Source organism: Natrix helvetica, assembly GCF_964273705.1.
Source record: "Natrix helvetica genome assembly, chromosome: 2".
Lineage (NCBI taxonomy): Eukaryota > Metazoa > Chordata > Lepidosauria > Squamata > Natricidae > Natrix > Natrix helvetica.
The window spans coordinates 114,576,933-114,596,983 of NC_138552.1; the positions used below are offsets into that span (position 1 = coordinate 114,576,933).

Here is a 20,051-nt window from a genome sequence, read left to right on the forward strand (position 1 = left end):
ATGACAGACAGATTAAAGTCTCTCTATCATTTGTTTGGGTGACTGCATTGTCAATTCAGCTAGAGCTTCAAGCAGATCAAATGGGAAGGCAAGGAGATTGGTATAGTCGCAGCAATCCTATTTGGCCCCCAGGATCCAATTTCACCACCAAAGTCTCACAAACAGCTATATGAAAACCACTAGCGTCTCTTATGGCCATTCCATTCATACATGAATTTACATCCTATAGAATCATAGTGCTGGAAAGGACCTTAGAGATTTTCTAATCCAACCCCTGCCCAAGGCAAGAGATCTTATACTATCCTGGAAACATGGATGTCTAATCTTTTCTTGGAAACCTCTAGTGATGGACCTACAAGTCCAGGAGGAGAGCTGTTCCATTGATTGTTCTCATTGCCAGGAAATTTCTCCTTAGTTCTAGTTTGGATCTTTCTTTAACAAGCTTCCCCCCCCCCCCCCCCTGTTTCTTGTCCTTCCTCAAGTGCTTTAGAGCACTCTCTTAACCATCTGATCCATATTAGTTAGGATTATGTCCAGTATAGCTGATCCTCTTGTTCCTACCTCCAGTTTTTGGGTGACAAAGATGTCAGCTAGGCACTAAGAAACTTGTTTGATCTCCCACTCACTGCAGTTTATTTCCCAGCTGATGTCAAGGTAGTTAAAGTCTCCCATTACGACAGTGTTGTTGTTTCCTTCATACCTTGGCTAACAGATTAGCAAAAAGTTCATCTATTTCCTCCAGTGTAAATGTATATGTAATTTTTTTTTGAAAAGGGGCACTCTTTTTCTATTGTTTTTTTCTGCTGATTAAATAAGTAGTATTTTTTTTAAAAAAGTAGATTTGAACCACTGGGACAGGTGTGCATCGTTTTGCTTATCTAAATGATATCTAGAGCAGGCCTGTATAACATAAGATCTGGGGCACTTTTGGAAAAGTCTACAAATCTACTGCTGCTCAGCATCACTGCCACAAGAAAAGAGCTGTTGATGCCTAGCTCTTTGCAGTCATCTCCCCTCTCAAAGACATGCTGCTTAGCACCTCCAAACCTCACGGACTGCTACCATAGAAAGACCTAGCAGCTACCCACTGCAGCCCAGTATTATTTTTAATTTATCAGTGTGGTCCTTAAATGCATTATATTGGTCTATCCTAGAGACTAAAGGTAATTCTTCTAATTTTGATGAAAGCATGAAGAGCTATCTTCATAAATTGAAAACAAGACCCAGTGAATATATAAAAGTCTTTGCAATGCCTGAAAGCTCTTACATTCTAGCCATAAAATTATTTAGCATATATATGTACATACTGGATAATGCATCATAATCTTGCACACATTACCAGTTTCCAATTAACTGAAAGAAATATACCAACCAACGTTCTATATGAAGAGCTGAAAATGTCCGAGAAGCAGCCTCCCGGGTCAAGAGTTTAAAACCACACTGCGTGTCTCTGATATCCTTAACACAAAGGAACCTGACTAGAAAGTGGAATCCATGCATTAGAAAGGTTCGGAAGTATGAACGCTGCAAACAAAATACACAAAATATTAGGTTTGAAGTAAAGAAAACAAATGCATTCCAGAACTTTTCTGTTTCCATAATCACCTTACTATAATGACCTTACCATGATAATCTCACCAGAATTATATATAAACTATATTCTCTGTGACAAGTATAAGAAGAAAAAATAAGAATTTTCTACACAACAAATGTACCAAAGTTCAAGAATAGCTGGAGCAGCACTGATATTTATATGCTAGCTGCTAGCATATGAATGTACCAACACAAACTCTGAAGCACCTTTCTTTCTTTGAATTTATAGTACCACCCAGTCCTACTTTATGTTCAACATATTTCTAGAATTATACTTGAACAAGAGATCGGCATTTCAAATAAAATATAGAATTTATAATCCTGCTTTTGCAATGTCGTCCATCTTGAACTAAATGATCTGAGATACTTATCCAGTAATGTAGAAAATATACCATCAATATTATGTTTAAACCACAGTAAGAATTTAAATTGTTTACTAAGCTACTAGGCCTCCCACACCCCTGAGGCATACTTTGCTCTTTTCAGGGTGGGGCAATCACATAGGTGTCTTGTTTACTGACCATCGCAACCAAATGCACAGGTATAGAATAGGTGGCACCTGGCTCAAGTTGAGCATGAGCTAGCAGTGTGCTGCAGCTGTCAAAAAGTCACTGAATTCTTAGGCTGCATCAAGCTCATGTGAAGTGTTAGTATTGTTATATACTGCCTTGATAAGACCACACTTGAAATACTGCATCCAGTTTTGGTCACCATAATACCAAAAAGATGTTGAGACTCTAGAAAATGTGCAGAGAAGGGTAACAAAGATGTTTAGCGAACTGGAGGCCAAATCATACAATAAATATGGTTGCGGGAATTAAGTATATCTAATCTAGTGAAGAGAAGTACTAGAGGTAACATGATAGCAATTTTCCAATATCTGAGGGATTCTCACAGAGGAGATCAAGCTATTCTCCAAAGCACATGAGGGCAGGACAAGATGTAATGAATGGAAGCTTAATAAAGAGAGATTCAACCAAGAATTTCCTTTCAGTGCGAACAATTAATCAGTAGAGGTTTTAAGAAGAGATTAGACAGCCATTTGTCCAGAATGATATAGATTGTCCTGCTGGAGCAGGAGGTTGGACCAGAAAACCTCCAAGGTCCCTTCCAACTGTGTTTTTCTGTAATTCTGTAATTTTTCTTGAGACCATGATGACCAGGCCCCATTACAGTCACAACTTAACAACTATTTATAATCAGTTAAGTGGTGGGTTTCAAATTTTTTTAGAACCTATTCTGTAGGTATGGCCTGTTTTGTGTGAGTGGCTCTGCAGTCATGTGACTGGGTGGGCGTGGCCAACTTGGAAAATGTGATGAAACTCACTTAATAACGCTCTTGCTTAGCAACCAAAATTTGGGCTCAATTCTTTCTTTCTTTCCTTCCTTTTGTCTCTCTCTCCCTTTTCTTTTCTTTCTTTCTTTCTTTCTTTCTTTCTTTCTTTCTTTCTTTCTTTCTTTCTTTATCTCTCTCTCCCACTTTCTTTTTCTTTATATTTTCTTTTTTCTTTCTTTCTACCTTTCTCTTTCCTTCTTTCTCTCTTTCTCTCTCCCTCCATTCCTTCCTTCTTTCCTTTCTTCCTTTCTTGTGTGTATCTCTCCCACTTCTTTCCTTTCTCTCTTCCTTTGTCTCTTTCTCTCTCCCCCCCACCTCTCTCACACACACATCTCTTCCAATTATATTCGTAGATATATTCTATGAACTAAAACCTGTGCCCAATAAATCCTATGATCATGGAATTCTGTGTCCTACAAGCAAATTCACAGAGCTCCCAATTCAGCCTTTTACCGCTCTGGGGGTTAACCGAATATGGTTAGTTGTCCTTTTATCTCTTGGCCTTGGTTCCCGCCTTTTTAACAGAGCGGCAGAGAGAGCTAATTTCAAACAACTTTTTTTCCTTTTGCTGAAGCCCGATTTCTCTGCTGCTCGGCGGGTGACCTGGTGGGTGTCCGAAGGTGTTGGGCACACTACGGAAGGCACGCACGTACACACACCACGCTTGTCACAATGCAAGGCGCACAGGAAGGAGGCGGGGAAGCTGGCCGGCGCTCTCTTCATTTACCGTTCGCCCCTGAGGTCCACCGGCTGCAAACCCTGCCTGGCTGGGAAAGTGGTGAGGGGGCAAGCTCCAACCATCATCCCCGCCTGTTTTCTATGTGAGCCGTGGCAGCGGAAAAACAGGCTTCTTTTTGCCAGCTTCTCAGCTGATCCAGTCCCCCTTACACATGTGTGGTGTGAGTGTGACAGCCGCCTCGTTTCCAATGAAAGGGGGGGGGGAATCCATGCAGAGGGAGGAAAAACACATGGATCCCCCCTCCAAGGTTGTGAGAAGCCCACGTGGCTCGCGCTCCCTTCTCTTTGACAGCTGCCTGGTTAAAAAGCCATCCCTGCTTAAAAGTACCTGGCAGCGGCGTTTTTCCCTGGGGGGCTCCGCGGAACATCCCAAGACCGATGCTACCACATCTGCCCTCTTCGGGGACAGGCCCTCTTTGGCAGGTCCTCTTCAGAAGGACGAGCCGCCCCTTGATCCCCCTCATGTTCCTCGTCTTCCCACCCATACAGATGGGCTCCGGAGTCATCGCCGGCCGCGCAAAGCCTTGCCAGCTCCCTGCCATCGGTCCTTCAGTTTGGGCCAGCGGCTTTGTTCCCATTCTCTCCCCGCCCGGTTCCTCTTTTTATGCGCTTCCTGAAAGGTAGCAGGTAGTGGCCCAAAAGACGGCTGCGGCCCCACGCCATGGAAAACATAGGTGCGCGCACACCCCGCAAAATTACAGCCCCAGAGACTCTCAGAGGAACGCCTCTGCACAAGCCCGGGCGAGTGAGAACAGGTTCCTGCCGTTACGAAGGCTCCGGGATGAGGGATGGAATCTTCGCTGCGGGACAGTAAAGCCCCGTCCGCCAGAGGTCCCTCGCCCTCGGGTGACCCAGATGGTGCCTTCCCAATAGGAAATTGTTTACATTGTTGGTCTAGGACTGGGAAGAAAATGAAAATGATGGTTTATGCCACCTTGAGCTCCAGGAAGAAAGCTGGGATTAAAAAAGAAAGAAAAAGTAGCATCGTGACCAGCTCTGCCAACTGTGGATCATGGGACCTGTTGCCTGGCCATGCCTTGGATTGGACAAGGCGTCGCTTAGTTCTAGTGTGGCGAGAGCGTAGGAGCAAAGGCCCTCTCCCAACTGGCCCTTCCTCCCTTCGAGGGTGAGGGACATGGCTGCCCTGCTGCCTCTGGTGGACGTCAAAGAAAGGGGAGCGCGCACCATGTGGGCTTCTCCCAATCCTCCGCTCCGGCAAAAGAAGTGGGTGGGCAGGGCAAGCCTGGTGCTAACAGGCAGGGCAAGCAAGTGAGCGAGCAGTGACTGGGTCCGCAGGGGGAGCGAGTGGGGAGCGGCAGGCCAGGGGAGGGAGCATTCCGGTATGGGGCCTCCAGAACAATGGGTACTGGAAGACATGCTAAATTTCACCATCTGTACCAGTCCATACTGGTTGAAACCCTGAATCAGCTGTTGGAGAAACAACTCAGGATTGGAACATTAACTAATAGTTGTCTGAACCTATCCTATTGCTCCATTTTGCAATAATATCAACACTGCATTCAATATTCCTGAACTGATATTCTTTGCTATATCTCTTGCAATCTTCTAAGATACCAGAAATTGAAAAATTTCCATATATGCGAATCAACTAAAACAATTACCATGAAAAACTGGAAAGATAAACCTGCACCTCACATGCAGTAATGATCAATTGATATGTTTTGTTTGTTAACATTTGATTTTTTTTCAACAAAGGGCAAGGAAAAGATGTAGAGGGAGTGGGTTTGACATTCTATTTAAAAGAAACCTCTTATTTTTTTTATCATTATCATTTCAAATTAGTGCTTACAGAATACTGTTAATACTGTTGTATGTATACTTTTTATTCTCTTAATTAGTTTGATCTAAGAAAAATACTTTAAAATCTCAATTTAGAGACTACAGAATAGAGACTTTGATAATTGTGCTAGAAATACTTAGTAGTAATGAGCGTTTGCATTAGTTATTTATGCTGGCTGTATATTGCTGAATAAGGGCCCACATTCCTTGGCCAATAAAGAATTCTATTCTATTCTGCATTCCAACCAGAGATTGTGCAAACTAAAGGAGGATAAGATTTGATCCTAAAAAAAGAAGGCATTTATATTTGTCTATAAAGAATAGTCTGTCTGACAGTAGGTGCAGAAGAAAAAAACAGAGGCAAGAAAAATATACCTGTGCTATGGAATCTTTCTCTAAGTGAGCACGAGATCCACAGGCAATAGCCATCATTTCCTACAGGGAAAAACATTAACAGCCTTAAGGGAAGCAGAGTAAGGAACAGGTAGTTTCCAAATTATATTCATATAAGCCAGTGATGGATTCAATTTTTTTTGCTACCGGTTCGGTGGGCATGGCTAGGAGGATGTGACTGAGTGGGCTTGGCCAACTTGACATCACTCACGGCTACACCTACTCAGTCATATGACCCTCCCCCTCCCCAAGCCACACCCACAGGAAAAGGTAGGATTTTTAAAAGGATTTCTCCCTATTTACCCCCGGCCTCCCTTTGCCAGTTGCTCCCATTTCCCCTCTTAAACCCTGGCCCTAGCCCCACTTCCTCCCTCCCCACTGTTGTTCTACAGTGGCTGGTCCAGGCCGGAAGGTAAGCTGATCAGAGTTTTGGCAGCCCCCAGCCAGCAGCCACTGCTGGGAAGCGGCTGGCTGGCAAAAAAGCCTCCCAGTCTCTGCCTTTTTGCATACCGGCTCTCAAAGAGGCCGGCGGCTGGCTGCTGAAAAGTCTTCCTGTTGGCAAAAAAGTGGCTGCTGCCACCGCCATCTTCACACATACACATCCCATTGCCTTGCACATCCAAGCGGACTTGCAAGGCAATGGGATGCGCATGCACAAAGAAGATGGCGGCGACAGCAGCCGCTTTTTAGCTGATTGGAGGACTTTCCAGTGGCCAGTTGCTGGCCTTTTTGAGAGCCAATATGCAAATAGACGGCGCAAGAGAGCAGCGACCGGGCGGGGTGAGCAACCAGCAACAGGGGGACCGGTTCAGGGATGTGGCCAGCTGGCCATCACTAACAGTTCACTGAACTGGGCAAAATTTCTACCACCGGTTTGGGCGAACCGGTGCAAACTGGCTGAATACCACCTCTGATATAAGCACTCTTTTCAACTCATAAAAGCATTGTATCTTCTTCCAGGTGCATGTGATGAATTTATAATCTGCTCCTGCTGTTTCTTTGAGACACAATGGTTGCCACGCACATGTATATAGAGAGATGGGAGCAGCTTTTAAAGCAGCTGGCTAAGCCTAGAAAATGATTCAGCTCCTTTTATTATTCAAAGAAAATGCTTTGTACTCCCATAAGATGCAAAGCATGTTGTTTGAAGAAGACTGGTGCTCATATTACTTTTCCATCAGCTCCAAAATGTACTTTTTGAGCCTAAACTCCCTTGCATGTCGAAAAAGGGGATATTTTGCAGTAATCCAAAACTGTAAATATCAAACTAGGACACAGCATTCAAAAATGTATGCAAACCTGATAAAAGATGTTTGCGCCAATCCTACACAATTTAAGAAATTAAATATCTTCAATTTTGTCTGGATGGTGTCTTAAGACTTAAAAAAAGAAACATATTTATCATTTTACTAATCCAACAAAAAGGAGAAAAAGTAGCCAAATAGAACCTCACAGGCCAGGGTTGGAGACTCTCAAGACCTTTTTCTACTTTTTCAATATCTTTAAATTTTGTAGCTCCATCAGCATCTGCCATCAATATTCTTTTTCCTCGTGAATAAAATACACCCTGCGGTTAAGAAATATGCAAGAACATAAATTAGTTCAGCAGATTATTATGAGAAAAAAAAAGTAATACTTTGTTTTGATAGAATCTTCCCCCCAAAATTATAATTTAGGTATTAAACTTTATGACCACAGAACATATTTGACAGCATGAACCCAATCATGTTGCTGGTATGAGGTAGGCTGCCTGTTCACAAAATGGATGCCACAATGGACATGGCCAGTCACTAATTGCAATTTTCCAGAAAGCAAAATGATGAGACTGCTTAACAGAATACCGATTAAGAATTTTGGCAAACAACTTCAGTGAGCCACCATTTTAATTCTGTAAGACTGTCTTCACAACCTATGTGAAATCATATCTCTGGAGACTAATGCTTTGCTTTGCATCATGCCAGTTTCCCTTTTAATTATATTTAAAATTAGAATAATCTGTTCAAAAAACTAAAAACTAACATGATGCAATAAGCTTTCCATGTACCAATAGTCACATTCAAGACTAAGACTGACTTCACAAAGCTCTGTTTGAATTATGGCCACAAACCCTGGCAATCTGTAGTCAAGAAGAATAACAATAGTTCTAGACAAGGGTGCTACTTGGCAACTCAATCAGAAACTAAAATGAGGATGTTTACCAAATCAGCAGGTCTATATTTTATGTAGTCATTATTATGATTATATTTTTATAGCTCAACTGGGTAAATATATCTAATTCCTCTCATTTTCTCTTAACAACAACTTGGGTGTAGAGAGAGAATGACTGGCCCAAAGTCCTACAGCTACCAAAGGGAGGCCAAGAACTCACAATCTCCGGGATTCTAGGCCAGCATTTTAACCATTATATAAAACTGGTTCTCTGGTTAATTTTAATGTTAAGTAACGTTAAGTTTTTGAAAAGACAAAATACCAAAACTCCATGTCTCTTGGAGAAGATTACAGGAAGCATGTATTATTCTCTTTTGAATCCCTGTCAAAGAGATGGGCTCACCACATGGGATGGGGGGAAAGCAGTATTTTTCCAAGATGGCCATAAAATGAAATTATTGTTAAATACATCCATTTTAATATTAATTTTATCACTTGTCTTTCAAACTTGAAGATAATAGCAATTTATGGACACATATAATAAATATTAAAAGTACAAATTATTTTAATTGTAAATTTAATTTACAACTTAAATTAAAGTAGTCCTAAAGAACAAATATTTTAAATTAACTTTGCAAATTTACAATGGTAATCCAGTAAATGTCTATGGGACATAGATGGTTTTATTCAAAGGATCTTGGATAAGTAGACACTGGGTTTAATATACTAAAAAATTGAGATCCAAGTTCTATTAAATTTCAAACATAAAGAGACTTCATTTCAAATTTAGAATACAGTCAGTTTGGTAAAGTAGTCTGGATAATGGCCACTGCATCCTCTCAAAAGTTTTATCTATTGTAACCTGAAAAATATATTTTCTCATCATGTGTTTTGAGGCTCAAACATTATTTTATCATTTAAGAGTCATTTGGTTCAATAGAGATTCCTTCCCCTACTAGTCCATTAAATCAAGCAGCCAATCTATGTTCCAGCTTAGCAAAATAAGCACTATAGGTTGTCCCAAAGTGCATTTTCAAGAGGCAATTGGACTTTCTGGTTTTTCTTTGAAGCGGTTTCATTTCTTATCCATGAAGCTTCTTCAGCTCTTACTGGATGGTGGGAAATGGAAGGATTTATACTACTTGCAGACAACTGGTCATTTGTATTCTTTTAGTGAGTTGTTAAGGCCACATCAGGGTCACCTGAGTAGTACAAATTGGTCTGGAGCCTTCTTGGAACTATTGAAAGGACTGTGTTGTAGACAGGAGATAGATGGTGTCGTAGTCCTCCCCCTTTGTTGAGTGGGCCGTACAATTTTGACATAGATGGCCTCTTTGATCCCTCTTTCAAACCAGCAGTCCTTTCTGTCCAAAATGTGGACTTTGCTGTCTTCGAAAGAGTAGCCTTTGTCTTTGAAATGCAGTTGAACTGCTCAATTTGTCCTGATGGGTTTTTTTCCTATGTTGTGCTATTCATTTATGAAGTGGTTGTTTTGTTTCCCCAAAGGAAACAGATTTGCACATGGCTCATTGTATTACACTGCCTATACCATATTGCTGTTTGTGTCTGGGTGTTTTATGCTTGCGATAGACAAACTTCTGCCTTGATGCATTCTTGGGTTTAAAGTGTACATGTATGTTATGTTGCCATTTAAAAAGTCAAAGGCTACTCTTTTGAAGGCAGCAAAGTTCACATTTTGGACAGAGAGAACCGCTGGTTCGAAAGAAGGGTCAAAGAGTCCATCTATGTCAAATTGGAACAGCCCTCTCTCAACAGAGGGGGAGGGGTACAACATCATCTATCTCCAGTCTACAACAGAGTTTCCAGTCTTTCAACAGTTCCAAGAAGGCTCCACATCTATTTGCACTACTCAAGTGACCCTGATGACACAGATAAACCTTCGAGTGGCCTCGCCGCCCCGAGTCCCTTCGTGGAGAGGGAGCGACTTATAAATTGAATAAAATAAATAAATAAATAAACAACTCTTAACGACTCGCTAAAAGAACACAAATGACCACCTGTCGGCAAGGAATATAAATCCTTCCATTCCCCACCATCCAGTCAGAGCTGAAGAAGCTTCTTGGATAAGAAGCAAAATGTCTTCAAAGAAAAGCAAGAAAGTTCAGTTACTTCTTGAAAAATCACCTTTGGGATAACTATGATCTAGGTGACTGAAAATCTCCAGAGACATCAAGAACTATAAATTCTAAATAAGAAAACAGTATGTTTGCAGTACCCTCAGTAATATCTTTGAATTTAATTTAAATGTTCATACTAAAAGGCAAAGATTGAATCACTTGCTTCCTCAGAGAAAGAAAATATGCAACTTAAAGGAAAAGCAGGTGAGTTTACCATTCTAACTGCTGTCCCCTTTCCATGATTCCTCGCCAGAGTGAGTACTCTCACTTTGTCACTACCATACTTCTTATCGTACCTCAGTGCAACCTACAGAAAATAATACATCAGAATAAAACAACAGTGATCACAATTTGGAATGCTATACTTGCTAATAATTGAAGGTCAAGAGTTAAAAATATACATACATCATGCAAAAATATTTTTTGTTTAGAAAATGCCATTTGAATTTCTAATCCTTTTCCTGCTAATTTATTCACCTATTAAATCCTTCCCAGACGAGGAATGTAACAAAACTTAAAAATAATAGTTATGGGTAAAATAAGAAAGTTAAGAATGGTGAAACCCAAATAAAACATAATTGAATGGGAAAAATAAAATAAAATAAAAACTTAGTTAATTCTTGGTGATTAATAAGTAGAACATTGTAGCTGCTGATAGAATGTTTTTGTTTTTAAAATGTTTATTCGTTAACAGATAACCCATCATGACAATAATAATGAAATAATAACTCTAACTGGTAAAAACAATTTGGATATAAACTATAATATGGGACCTGGGGAAAAGATTTACTAATTTTATTAATATTTTTTTTGTTTAGATTTTGTTATAAAGATGTAATCTCTCCTGGGTACTTATAAATTCTAGCAATAAATTTTTGTCCAGATTTATTATAATATAAATGTAAATGATTCTAGACAAAAGCACGTTTAAACAAATATAGTTAAATGAGAATGATGGTATATTGATGGTATAATGATTTTTGATTTAAAATGTACAATTCAATATGAATGAAATATAAAGAATGATTGTAGTAACGCACGAAATTTATTTGTAACCAATTGACATGCTTTCTGGAAGATGTAATGAAGAATGTTTTTGTGTGTTTTTTTTGTTTAATTAAAACAATAAAATAAAAAATAATAATATAAAAAAATAAATTCTTCCCAGATGGATGTTTTTTTTTTAAAAGAAATTTATTGATTTTTAAACATTTATGGGAAAGGGTAAGTGGATATATAAAATTTTTGGCAGCTCCATCGTGCTAGAGGTAGAAATCTCTCCAAATCTCACAACTTTTACAGAAAAGAAAAAACAAAAGATAAAAGATAAGCAGAAACAGCGTCGTTATACATTGTATCAACCATGTGTTCAATCGTCTCTTTTGCCACTTTCTAATATATCAACAATTACAATGATATTTCAAATACATTTATTTTTGTGACCTGAGTCTTTTCGATATTGCTCCCTCCCCCGTCTTTAGGCGGAGCCGCATTCCCTCCCTCCTTCATATCTTGTGTATTGTCACCTTTTTCACTACCTCTTATATTTTCGTCTTCTAGGAGGGCACTAAGTTTTTTAATGAAGGCCTCTGCCTCCACAACTGTGTTAATTCTAATTCTGTTTCCCTCCCAGAAGATCAACATTCCTTCTGGCAATAACCATCTAAACCAAACTCCTTTATTGTATAATTTATTTGATAAGGAGGAATACTTCCTCCTCTTATCTCTTATTTTTTCCGGAATTTGCTTAAGAATGGCAATTTCTTTGTCTTTATATTTTAGTGGTCCCCCCCCTTTGGGCCCCTAGCACCTCATCCCTCATGGTCTTCCTAAGAAATTTAACATGTACTTCCCTTGGAACATTATGTGTTCTGGAATATGCTGAGTTGATCCTGTAAACCAGATCCATATCCCACCACAACTGTTCTTTATCTGTCTTAATATATTCTGCTAAGATTGTACTCATAATATCCTTAAGATCTTCATCTTCTGTCTCCGGTAGGTTCTGGAATCTGAGAAAAAAGGACATTCTTTCAAGTTCTATCTTTTCCATAAAATTTTCCAATTCTCTATTCCCCTTCTGAACTGCCTTAACCTCCTCCCCCAGTCCGACCGCACCCTCCTCCAGCACACCGATTCTTTGTTTATTTTCTGTTGTTTGCTGCTGTACACCTCTGAGCTCTTCTTTAAAATCTGCCACCTCTTTTTTCAACTCATTTTGTCCCTTCATAAAAGCCTGGAACATTTGGATAACAGATAAATCTTTTGAACTCTCTCCAGTCCCTTCTTGTTCTAAAAATGATGGAATTTTTGTCTGTTGAGTTTTGGGCTGGATGTAGAGGAGGTAGGTGCCGAGGCTGCCTTGCCTGAAGGTGGTTTTCTGGGCCCCATTTGTTTGAGTTCAGAGATGACTGTCTTTTGCAAAAGAAATGGCATCTGTGGAGCCTGCAGCTGGATGAGTCCGAGAAGACAAGCAAGTCCAAAAGTGAAAGTTAATCCTCAATTACAGTTCCAAGCCAAAAAAAAAGAGAAAAGAAAATCAAATAATCCAAATCCAGAAAGACCACATAACAGGAGGAGCTCCAGGAGTCCTACAGGGGATAGTAATAATATAAAGCCAGAAATTTCTTCAAAGGTAGTTTCAAAAGGCAAATTTCATTTATAAGTGCGAAGAAGAAGACGGAAGCAGGCCATCTTGGCTCCCCCTTTCACAGGGAACCATGGAGCAGAACATCAAAAATTTCCATAAAGTTTTTAAAACAACTCAGCAATCACCTCTTGCAGTTGTGGTATAAATCTTTCTCACATAGTTAGTGCAAGTGACTAATTCAACTTTTGCTCTCTCTCTCCATTCCGAGATTGAGAGACAGTCCAAATGCCGCTTTACTCGAGGGGGGGTGAAAGAACCCCCCTCCAATCTTTCAACTTCAAATAGATTGAATCCACAACTTACAAAAGGCTGCTGCTCATCGATTAAAGAGGGTTAGAGAGATTGGAGCGAACTTCTCACCTCCAGCACTTCAGCCGCTACTTCTGATTAATTGCTTCCTTCCAGAGTCTATTCAGCAAAGGTGCAGGCAGCCGACTGTTGTGCTATGCACCCCCCTCGCTCCCTGGCTCCTGAGGCAAGGCTGGAAACCCCCCATGGCTGCCGCCGATTCCGAGGGTTCCAGCAAGCCGCCCTACGGCAGGTGGTCCCTCCGAGAACGCCTGTGCTCCAAAAAGGAGCCCACCAGGGAAGCGAACAGCAGATGCCCAGTGCCTGTCGCCTTCGGAAACCAGAAGCGATCCTCCCCAGACGGATGTGTTTCATAGTGTTAAAGATACTGTCATAGGATATAAGCTGTTCCAAGTAAAGCTGCCCTTTGCAATTGACTGGTGGTGATTTTGTCAATGCCAATGGTGTCCAACTAGTGCCCCACATGTTTTAGGATTGCAACCAAGATGCCTATTACTATTGGTACTATCTTGGTTTCTTTTGCCACAGTGGTTATAGTTCTATTTACAGGTCTTTATATTTTGTGGGTTTCTCCAGTTTCTTCTCTGTCATTCTGCTGTCTCCAGGTACTGCAAAGTCCACTGTTGAGACTTTTTTGTCTTTTCTTATCAACAATGGCTAAATCTGAGGTGTTATGTGGCAGATACTTTTGTTTTAATTCTGAAGTCCAAGTGTACTTTGGTTTCTTCATTTTCAATTACTTTGTCAATTTTATGGTCCCACCAGTTGTTGTTGGCAGGCAAATAGTAATTTTTGCAGATATCCTAATGCACCATTTTTGCAACTTTGTCATGCTGTTGTTTGTAATCCATCCATGCAATCACCTTGTAGCAGCTAACTAGGTGGTCCATTATTTATTCAGCATCTTTGCAGAGGTGATATTTGCTGTCTGTTGCTCCCTTCTCCATTCTGGTTTTGTATGCATGTGTTTTTTGGTCTTGTACAATCAGAATTAACCCATCTGTCTTTTCCTTGGGGTGGGGGTCTTTCCTCACCATTTCAAGGAAGGTCTTTCCACCTGTCCTCCTCTTGATTGTAGTGAGCAGAACTAGGATGGTGTTCCGAGAATCCAGTCAGGCCTCAATTCCTTAATGGTGCCCTAGGCAAATTTGACATTACAAAATACCATGTTAGAGATACCGTTCTTCAGCCCGTTGTTGCATCTTTTCAAAGTATTATTGAATCCTAGAGTAGGAAGGGATGTTATGGGTCATAGAGTCCAAATCCCAGTCCAGGTAGCAAACTCTTTTCTTGAAAAGCTGCAGGGTAGAGCCACCACAATTCCAGGCTATCCCTGTGCTGTATAGTTTTTTCTTAAAACTTAAATATATGTTCCTTTATGGCTAGTTGGATAATCTATACTGTGTGCACAATTATTTGGTATGATGTATTTTGGAGGATTCATTTTATTATTGAACAACTACAGTACTCTCGGTCAATCCAAATTGTTAATAAATCTCAAACCTGAATATTTAAGAAAGTAAAAGCGAGGTTTTAGATTTCTTATGAGAATACATGTGCAGAATTATTGGGCAATTACTAATGTACAGAATTATTATGCAACTAAATGAAAAATGAAAATTTCCCCATCTCACTTGTTTATTTGTTTCTGTTAAAGTGAGAATAATAAACAACCTAAAATATACAAATAAACATTTCTGATATTTCAAAAAAATAAAAAAAAATCAGTGACAATGTAGCCACCTTTCTTTTCAAGAACAATCATAAGCCTTCCATTCATGGAGTCTGTCAGTTTCTTGATCTGTTGACAATCAACTTTTTGTGCAGCAGCAACCACAGCCTCCCAGACACTGTTCAGAGAGGTGTAGTGTTTTGCTTCACTGTAAATCTTCTATTTAAGAACAGTCCACAAGTTCTCAATAGAGTTTAGGTCAGGTGAGGAAGGAGGCCATGTCATTATTCTTTCATCTTTAAGGCCTTTACTGGCTAGCCATGCGATGGAACAGCATAACAATCATGGTCTTCTTGAAAAATGTAGACTTTTTCCTGTACCACTGCTTGAAAAAGGGGTCTTCTAAAAACTGACAGTAGGTTAGGAGTTGATTTTGAGTCCATCTTCAACTTGAAAAGGTCCAACTAGCTCATCTTTCATAGTACCAGCCCATACCAATACCCCACCTCCACCTTCTTAGCGTCTGATTTGAAATGGAGCTCTGTGCCTGTTACTGATCCAGCCATGGGTCCATCCATCCGGTCGGCCAAGAGTCATCTCTCATCTCATTAGTCCATTAAAACCTATCTTCAGATATTTCTTGGTCCAGTCTTGCCATTTCAGCTTATGTGTCTTGTTCAGTGGTGGTTGGATTTCATCCTTCCTTACCTTGGCCAAGTCTCTGAGCACTGAACACCTTGTACTTCTGGGCACTCCAGGTAGGTTGCAGTTCTGGAATATGACAGCACTGGAGGATAATGGTTCCTGGTAGCTTCACATTTGATTCTTCTCAAATTTTAGGCAATTAATGTGTGCCTTTTTTCTCAAAATGTTTCTTGCAACCTTGTTGACTATTTGCAACACAACATTTGATGGTTGTGTGATGACGCCCCAATATTTTAGCAATTTCAAGAGTGCTGCATCCCTCTGAAAAACTTTTACAATTTTTGACTTTTCAGAGTCAGTTAAATCTCTTTCTTGGCCCATTTTGCCTGAGGAAAAGAAGCTGCCTAAGAATTATGCACATCTTGATATAGGGTGTTGATCTCCTTAGGCCACCCCCTCCCTAATTACACAAATACACATCACCTGATATGCTTATATCAACTAAGCATTCAAGTTTTTATAGCTTGGAAGTGGAAAACATGCATAAAAATGATATGGTCAAAATATTCACTTCCCTAATAATTGTGCACACAAATAAATAGGACTAATGTGATGGAATGGAGCCTGTTCCATTTTGAATTCCATGAATGTTTTGTATCTTGGCTGCTCATTGTAGTGGTTTTAATATAGTTAGATTCTTTGTCTTTGTAATTTTTAAATTGTGTTGCCCAGAATTATAAATATGAGATAGGTGGCTATACAAAGTGAATGAACGAATGAATATTCAGCATGTAATGGCCAAATAGTTTACAAATAATTAGTAAGTTTATTTCCCTTTCAATTTATTTTTGCTTAATTCTTGCTTGTGTTTAATTTCTCTTACTAAACAAATAATGAATAACCAAGTCCTTAAAACAAGTATATCTGTTGCCTAGCTAAAAACTATTTTTCTACCCAAAAACTTTCTACTTCGAAATTGTTGACAAACAATTCATGCATCATTTTCTTTACTCATTTCCTCAAATTATTTCCAGTAAGACCATAATAGATTGTCAGTTATTTAAAATATTTCCTGTCCTCTGTGAATTAATGCTAATGCTTCATTAAAATCTATGTAATACTTGAACACAAATACACATAATGAAGGAGATAATTATTTTAGCCAAATATATATTATCATTTTGACATATATTATGTTTATTCTGGCAGAATCAATTCTAGCTGTGAATTATTTTACTGAATTGCTCTTTGGGCTTTGCTACCACAGTGTAACATATAAGCAAGGGAAAAGTCAAGAAACAAAAATAATGCATAGGTGCAGTTTATACAGAAAGGCTACTTTGACATGCATAGGCAACCATGTTCTCAGTTAATTGTACATGGAAGGGAAAGGTTTTCAGTTCTCTATCACTAAATAAAAATGGCAGCTTGCAAGGTTGAGCAATACTGGTAAATAATAAACATTGTAGTTATTTTGGAATCAGACCTTCAAAATAATAACACCAGCAATAATAACACCAGCAATAATAACGAGATATGAAATAGACAAAATTACTTTTTACAGCTTTCTGATATTTTTTCTTATGTATTGTTTCTGATATTATGATTTTAAATTTTAACAACAGAAAGTCTTTTCCAAAACACAAACAAACAAAACAGGTAGACTTCAGCTTATAACAGTGACTGGAACCAGAATTGGTGTCGCTAAGCAATACAATCATAAAACACAATGTCATGTGAGTTTATTGCTTAGTAACAACAATGCTGGTAATCTCAGTTGCAGTCATTAAGTGTGGGCCGTGCAGGTCATTTAATGCTGCAACAGTCAAAACTCCAAAGATTAACTGTAACCCACCCATGTTCAGGACCATCATAAATTTGAACACTCATTGAATGAGCACTCATAAGCATGAAGAGTACCTCTACTGTTGACAAGTATCTGAAGTTTGTGGAAGAGTCCTTTATTTCCTACCTTTGTGGTTTGATCTGTGCTGCCATCATCAACTACTATGACCTCATATGTGAATGAAGGATCTTGCTTCTATAAAAATAAAGAGAACCATTTTTTCATTTGACAGGGTTTTATGTTCTTTTACTATCGGAAGATTCTACTTTAAAAAGTGTTACTGAATTATTGCAAATACGTACCTGTCTCATCTCTAGGTAATCCAGAGCTTCATTCATCATTGATGGTACTGTAAGATGTGGAAAAAAGCAAAACTGCAGATCTTGTTTCATTAAAATTACACTGAGGATAAAATAATTTATAAAGCAAATATTTTATATATAAATATTTATCCTTACATCGTTCTTCTTCATTATATGAAGGTACTACTACAGAAAGTTCACGTGTTGCAGGGTCATGAAGGCTAGGCACTGGTTTCTTAGCATTCAGAAATAAGTTCTCATCCTCATATTCATAAATACTTAGCGGCTGTCTTGCAGTTATATATGCAATGGCAGCAACCTGGGAGGGAAGTAAAAGAGGAGTGGTAGCTTATAGTACTGTAATAATAATGCAATACCATTCTTGCAAGATTAAAACATTCATGTTAAAGTTTTTAAAGTGAATAGAGAATAGATAAATAAAATTAAGAAAAAGAAATAAATTTGATCTCAATGTCCAAGATTGTGTGCATTGGGGGAGAATCTGCACTAACCAAAATGTAAACACAGAATAAATTATAGTATTCAACATTCATATGTAACAGAGGAAATTAAGACAGAGGAATATATTGTATGTTGAGAAAAAAGATGTGACTCCTTTTTGAATGAAAGTAATATATATGAGAAATTAGAAATTGGTGTTATTTAAACTGTTATGAGAGCATATGAAAGTAGGAATTCACAGGTTGATGATAGTTACATGTTATGGTTTGGTAAATAGTTATGACAAAAAATAGTGACCAGGACTAAAAGTGATACCCTGAACAGAGAAAGTAAATGAGGACTGAAGCACAAAACAAACATATGAAGAGAGGATGTGGATTGAGAGGAAGCTGAATTATGCTGCTGATAAGCTCCTAAAAAAGAGAGAAGAGTTTAAAGAACAAAAGGCCATATATAAATTGCATAAAATATGACAGAATCATTTGCCAGATAAATGAACACAAAAGAATACTGAACTGTGTTGATATGAATTAGATTAAGCCATGTTTGTTTTTCTTTTGTCCCATGCTTTTAATTTTTTTGGCTTCTATCTTTTAGTTTTTTCCGCACTTTGCATGATTGGTATTGCTGTATAAAGAAATTAGCATTTAAATGAAAGGTACTCCCACCACTAAAATGGCTCTTACTTTCTAATTTAGGAAAGGCTGAGTTCTATTTCTTTAAAAATGTACATCAAATTTCTGAGTAAAAAACTACAGGTAGTCCTTGACTTACAACAGTTCATTTAGTGACTGTTCAAAGTTACAACAGCACTGAAAAATGTGACTGATGACCATTTTTCAGTTACAACCTTTGCAGCATCCCCATGATCATGTGATGAAAATTCAGATGGTTGGCAAATGGTTCATATTCATTGCTGTGTCCCAGGGTTGTGTGATCCCCTTTTGTGAACTTCTGACAAGCAAGTCAGTGAGGAAATCAGATTCACTTAACAACTGTGTTACTAATTTAACAACTGTAGTGATTCACTTAACAAAGGATGGCAAGGAAAGTTTTTAAATGGGGCAAAAGTCACGTAACAAATTTCTCACTTAACAACATAATTTGTGGCTCAATTGTGGCCGTACGTTGAGGACTACCTATATCCAAGTCAGCAGCCCAACTTTCTCTGACAAGGTAGTAATACCACCTCCTCAAAGGGCATTATGCACCAGAAAGACATAGTTCTAAAAAATCAGAAGTTATCAAAGTAATTTTAAGTAAAGCTATAATGTAAACAAAGATGAACTCATATGACTTGAACTGTAAAATTTCAGAAAAATAAGTGCACAACTAAACGCGGAAACCCGCACTCACACCCACTGATGTCTCAGCCTGAATGTCTCAATGTAAGCGTAGTCAGAAGCATATACATTTATACATTTTTCTTATCATCTCATAGTACTGAAGTTTTACAATGCAATTTTATTTTTGTATTTATAAACCGCCTAAAGTCTGTGAAGAATGAGATGGTGAACTGCTTATTCCATACTCTAGGAAGGACGTATTGCATGCATTCCGAGGCATTTTTGTTAAATTTGGGGATCTAAAGTTGAACCTCGGATATAATGAATCTCCTAGGCCAAATTTTCCTGAAATGTCAGGAAAATGACAGAAAATAAGCCTGGAGGCCAAGTGTCTAAGGAAGGAGCCCACTACGAGGAACAGTTTGCCGTTCTGCCTTCATTCTCTTCGTCCCGAAATGCTTTAAGGCCAGTCCTGATCCCTTCTCACCAGAGCCAGCCCTGCAGTTGCTAATACGACGATCCCTTCGATCAGCCAGCACAGTTCCATCGTCAGTTATTTCGGCACTTCGCTTCTCCGCTCAGGCGTCTTCAACCAGCCAGCACTCAAGAGCGAATCATCGAAAGAGACACGAAAGCGGAAGGAAAGAATGACGAGGACGCGAAAGCCTGAGCTTCCGGTGTGTAGAGCAGCCTATTGGTTCAGATGATTAGACATTTAGGAAGACAAAACTAA

General features: G+C 39.0%; 1 protein-coding gene across 1 annotated transcript in view; it reads right to left on the bottom strand.

Annotated features, from left to right (window-relative positions):
* Positions 1 to 19,959, bottom strand: part of ALG5 (ALG5 dolichyl-phosphate beta-glucosyltransferase) — a 30,027-nt gene extending 10,068 nt beyond the window's left edge. Inside the window, exons 1-8 of the mRNA XM_081942119.1 lie at positions 19,806 to 19,959; positions 17,727 to 17,889; positions 17,571 to 17,617; positions 17,395 to 17,463; positions 10,361 to 10,453; positions 7,314 to 7,427; positions 5,843 to 5,902; positions 1,373 to 1,524 (exon numbers count right to left, since the gene is read on the bottom strand). Of these exons, the coding sequence (XP_081798245.1) occupies positions 1,373 to 1,524; positions 5,843 to 5,902; positions 7,314 to 7,427; positions 10,361 to 10,453; positions 17,395 to 17,463; positions 17,571 to 17,617; positions 17,727 to 17,889; positions 19,806 to 19,865 (758 nt within the window). The 5' untranslated portion in view covers positions 19,866 to 19,959. The remainder of the gene's footprint in view (positions 1 to 1,372; positions 1,525 to 5,842; positions 5,903 to 7,313; positions 7,428 to 10,360; positions 10,454 to 17,394; positions 17,464 to 17,570; positions 17,618 to 17,726; positions 17,890 to 19,805) is intronic.
* Between the last annotated feature and the right edge of the window lie 92 nt (positions 19,960 to 20,051).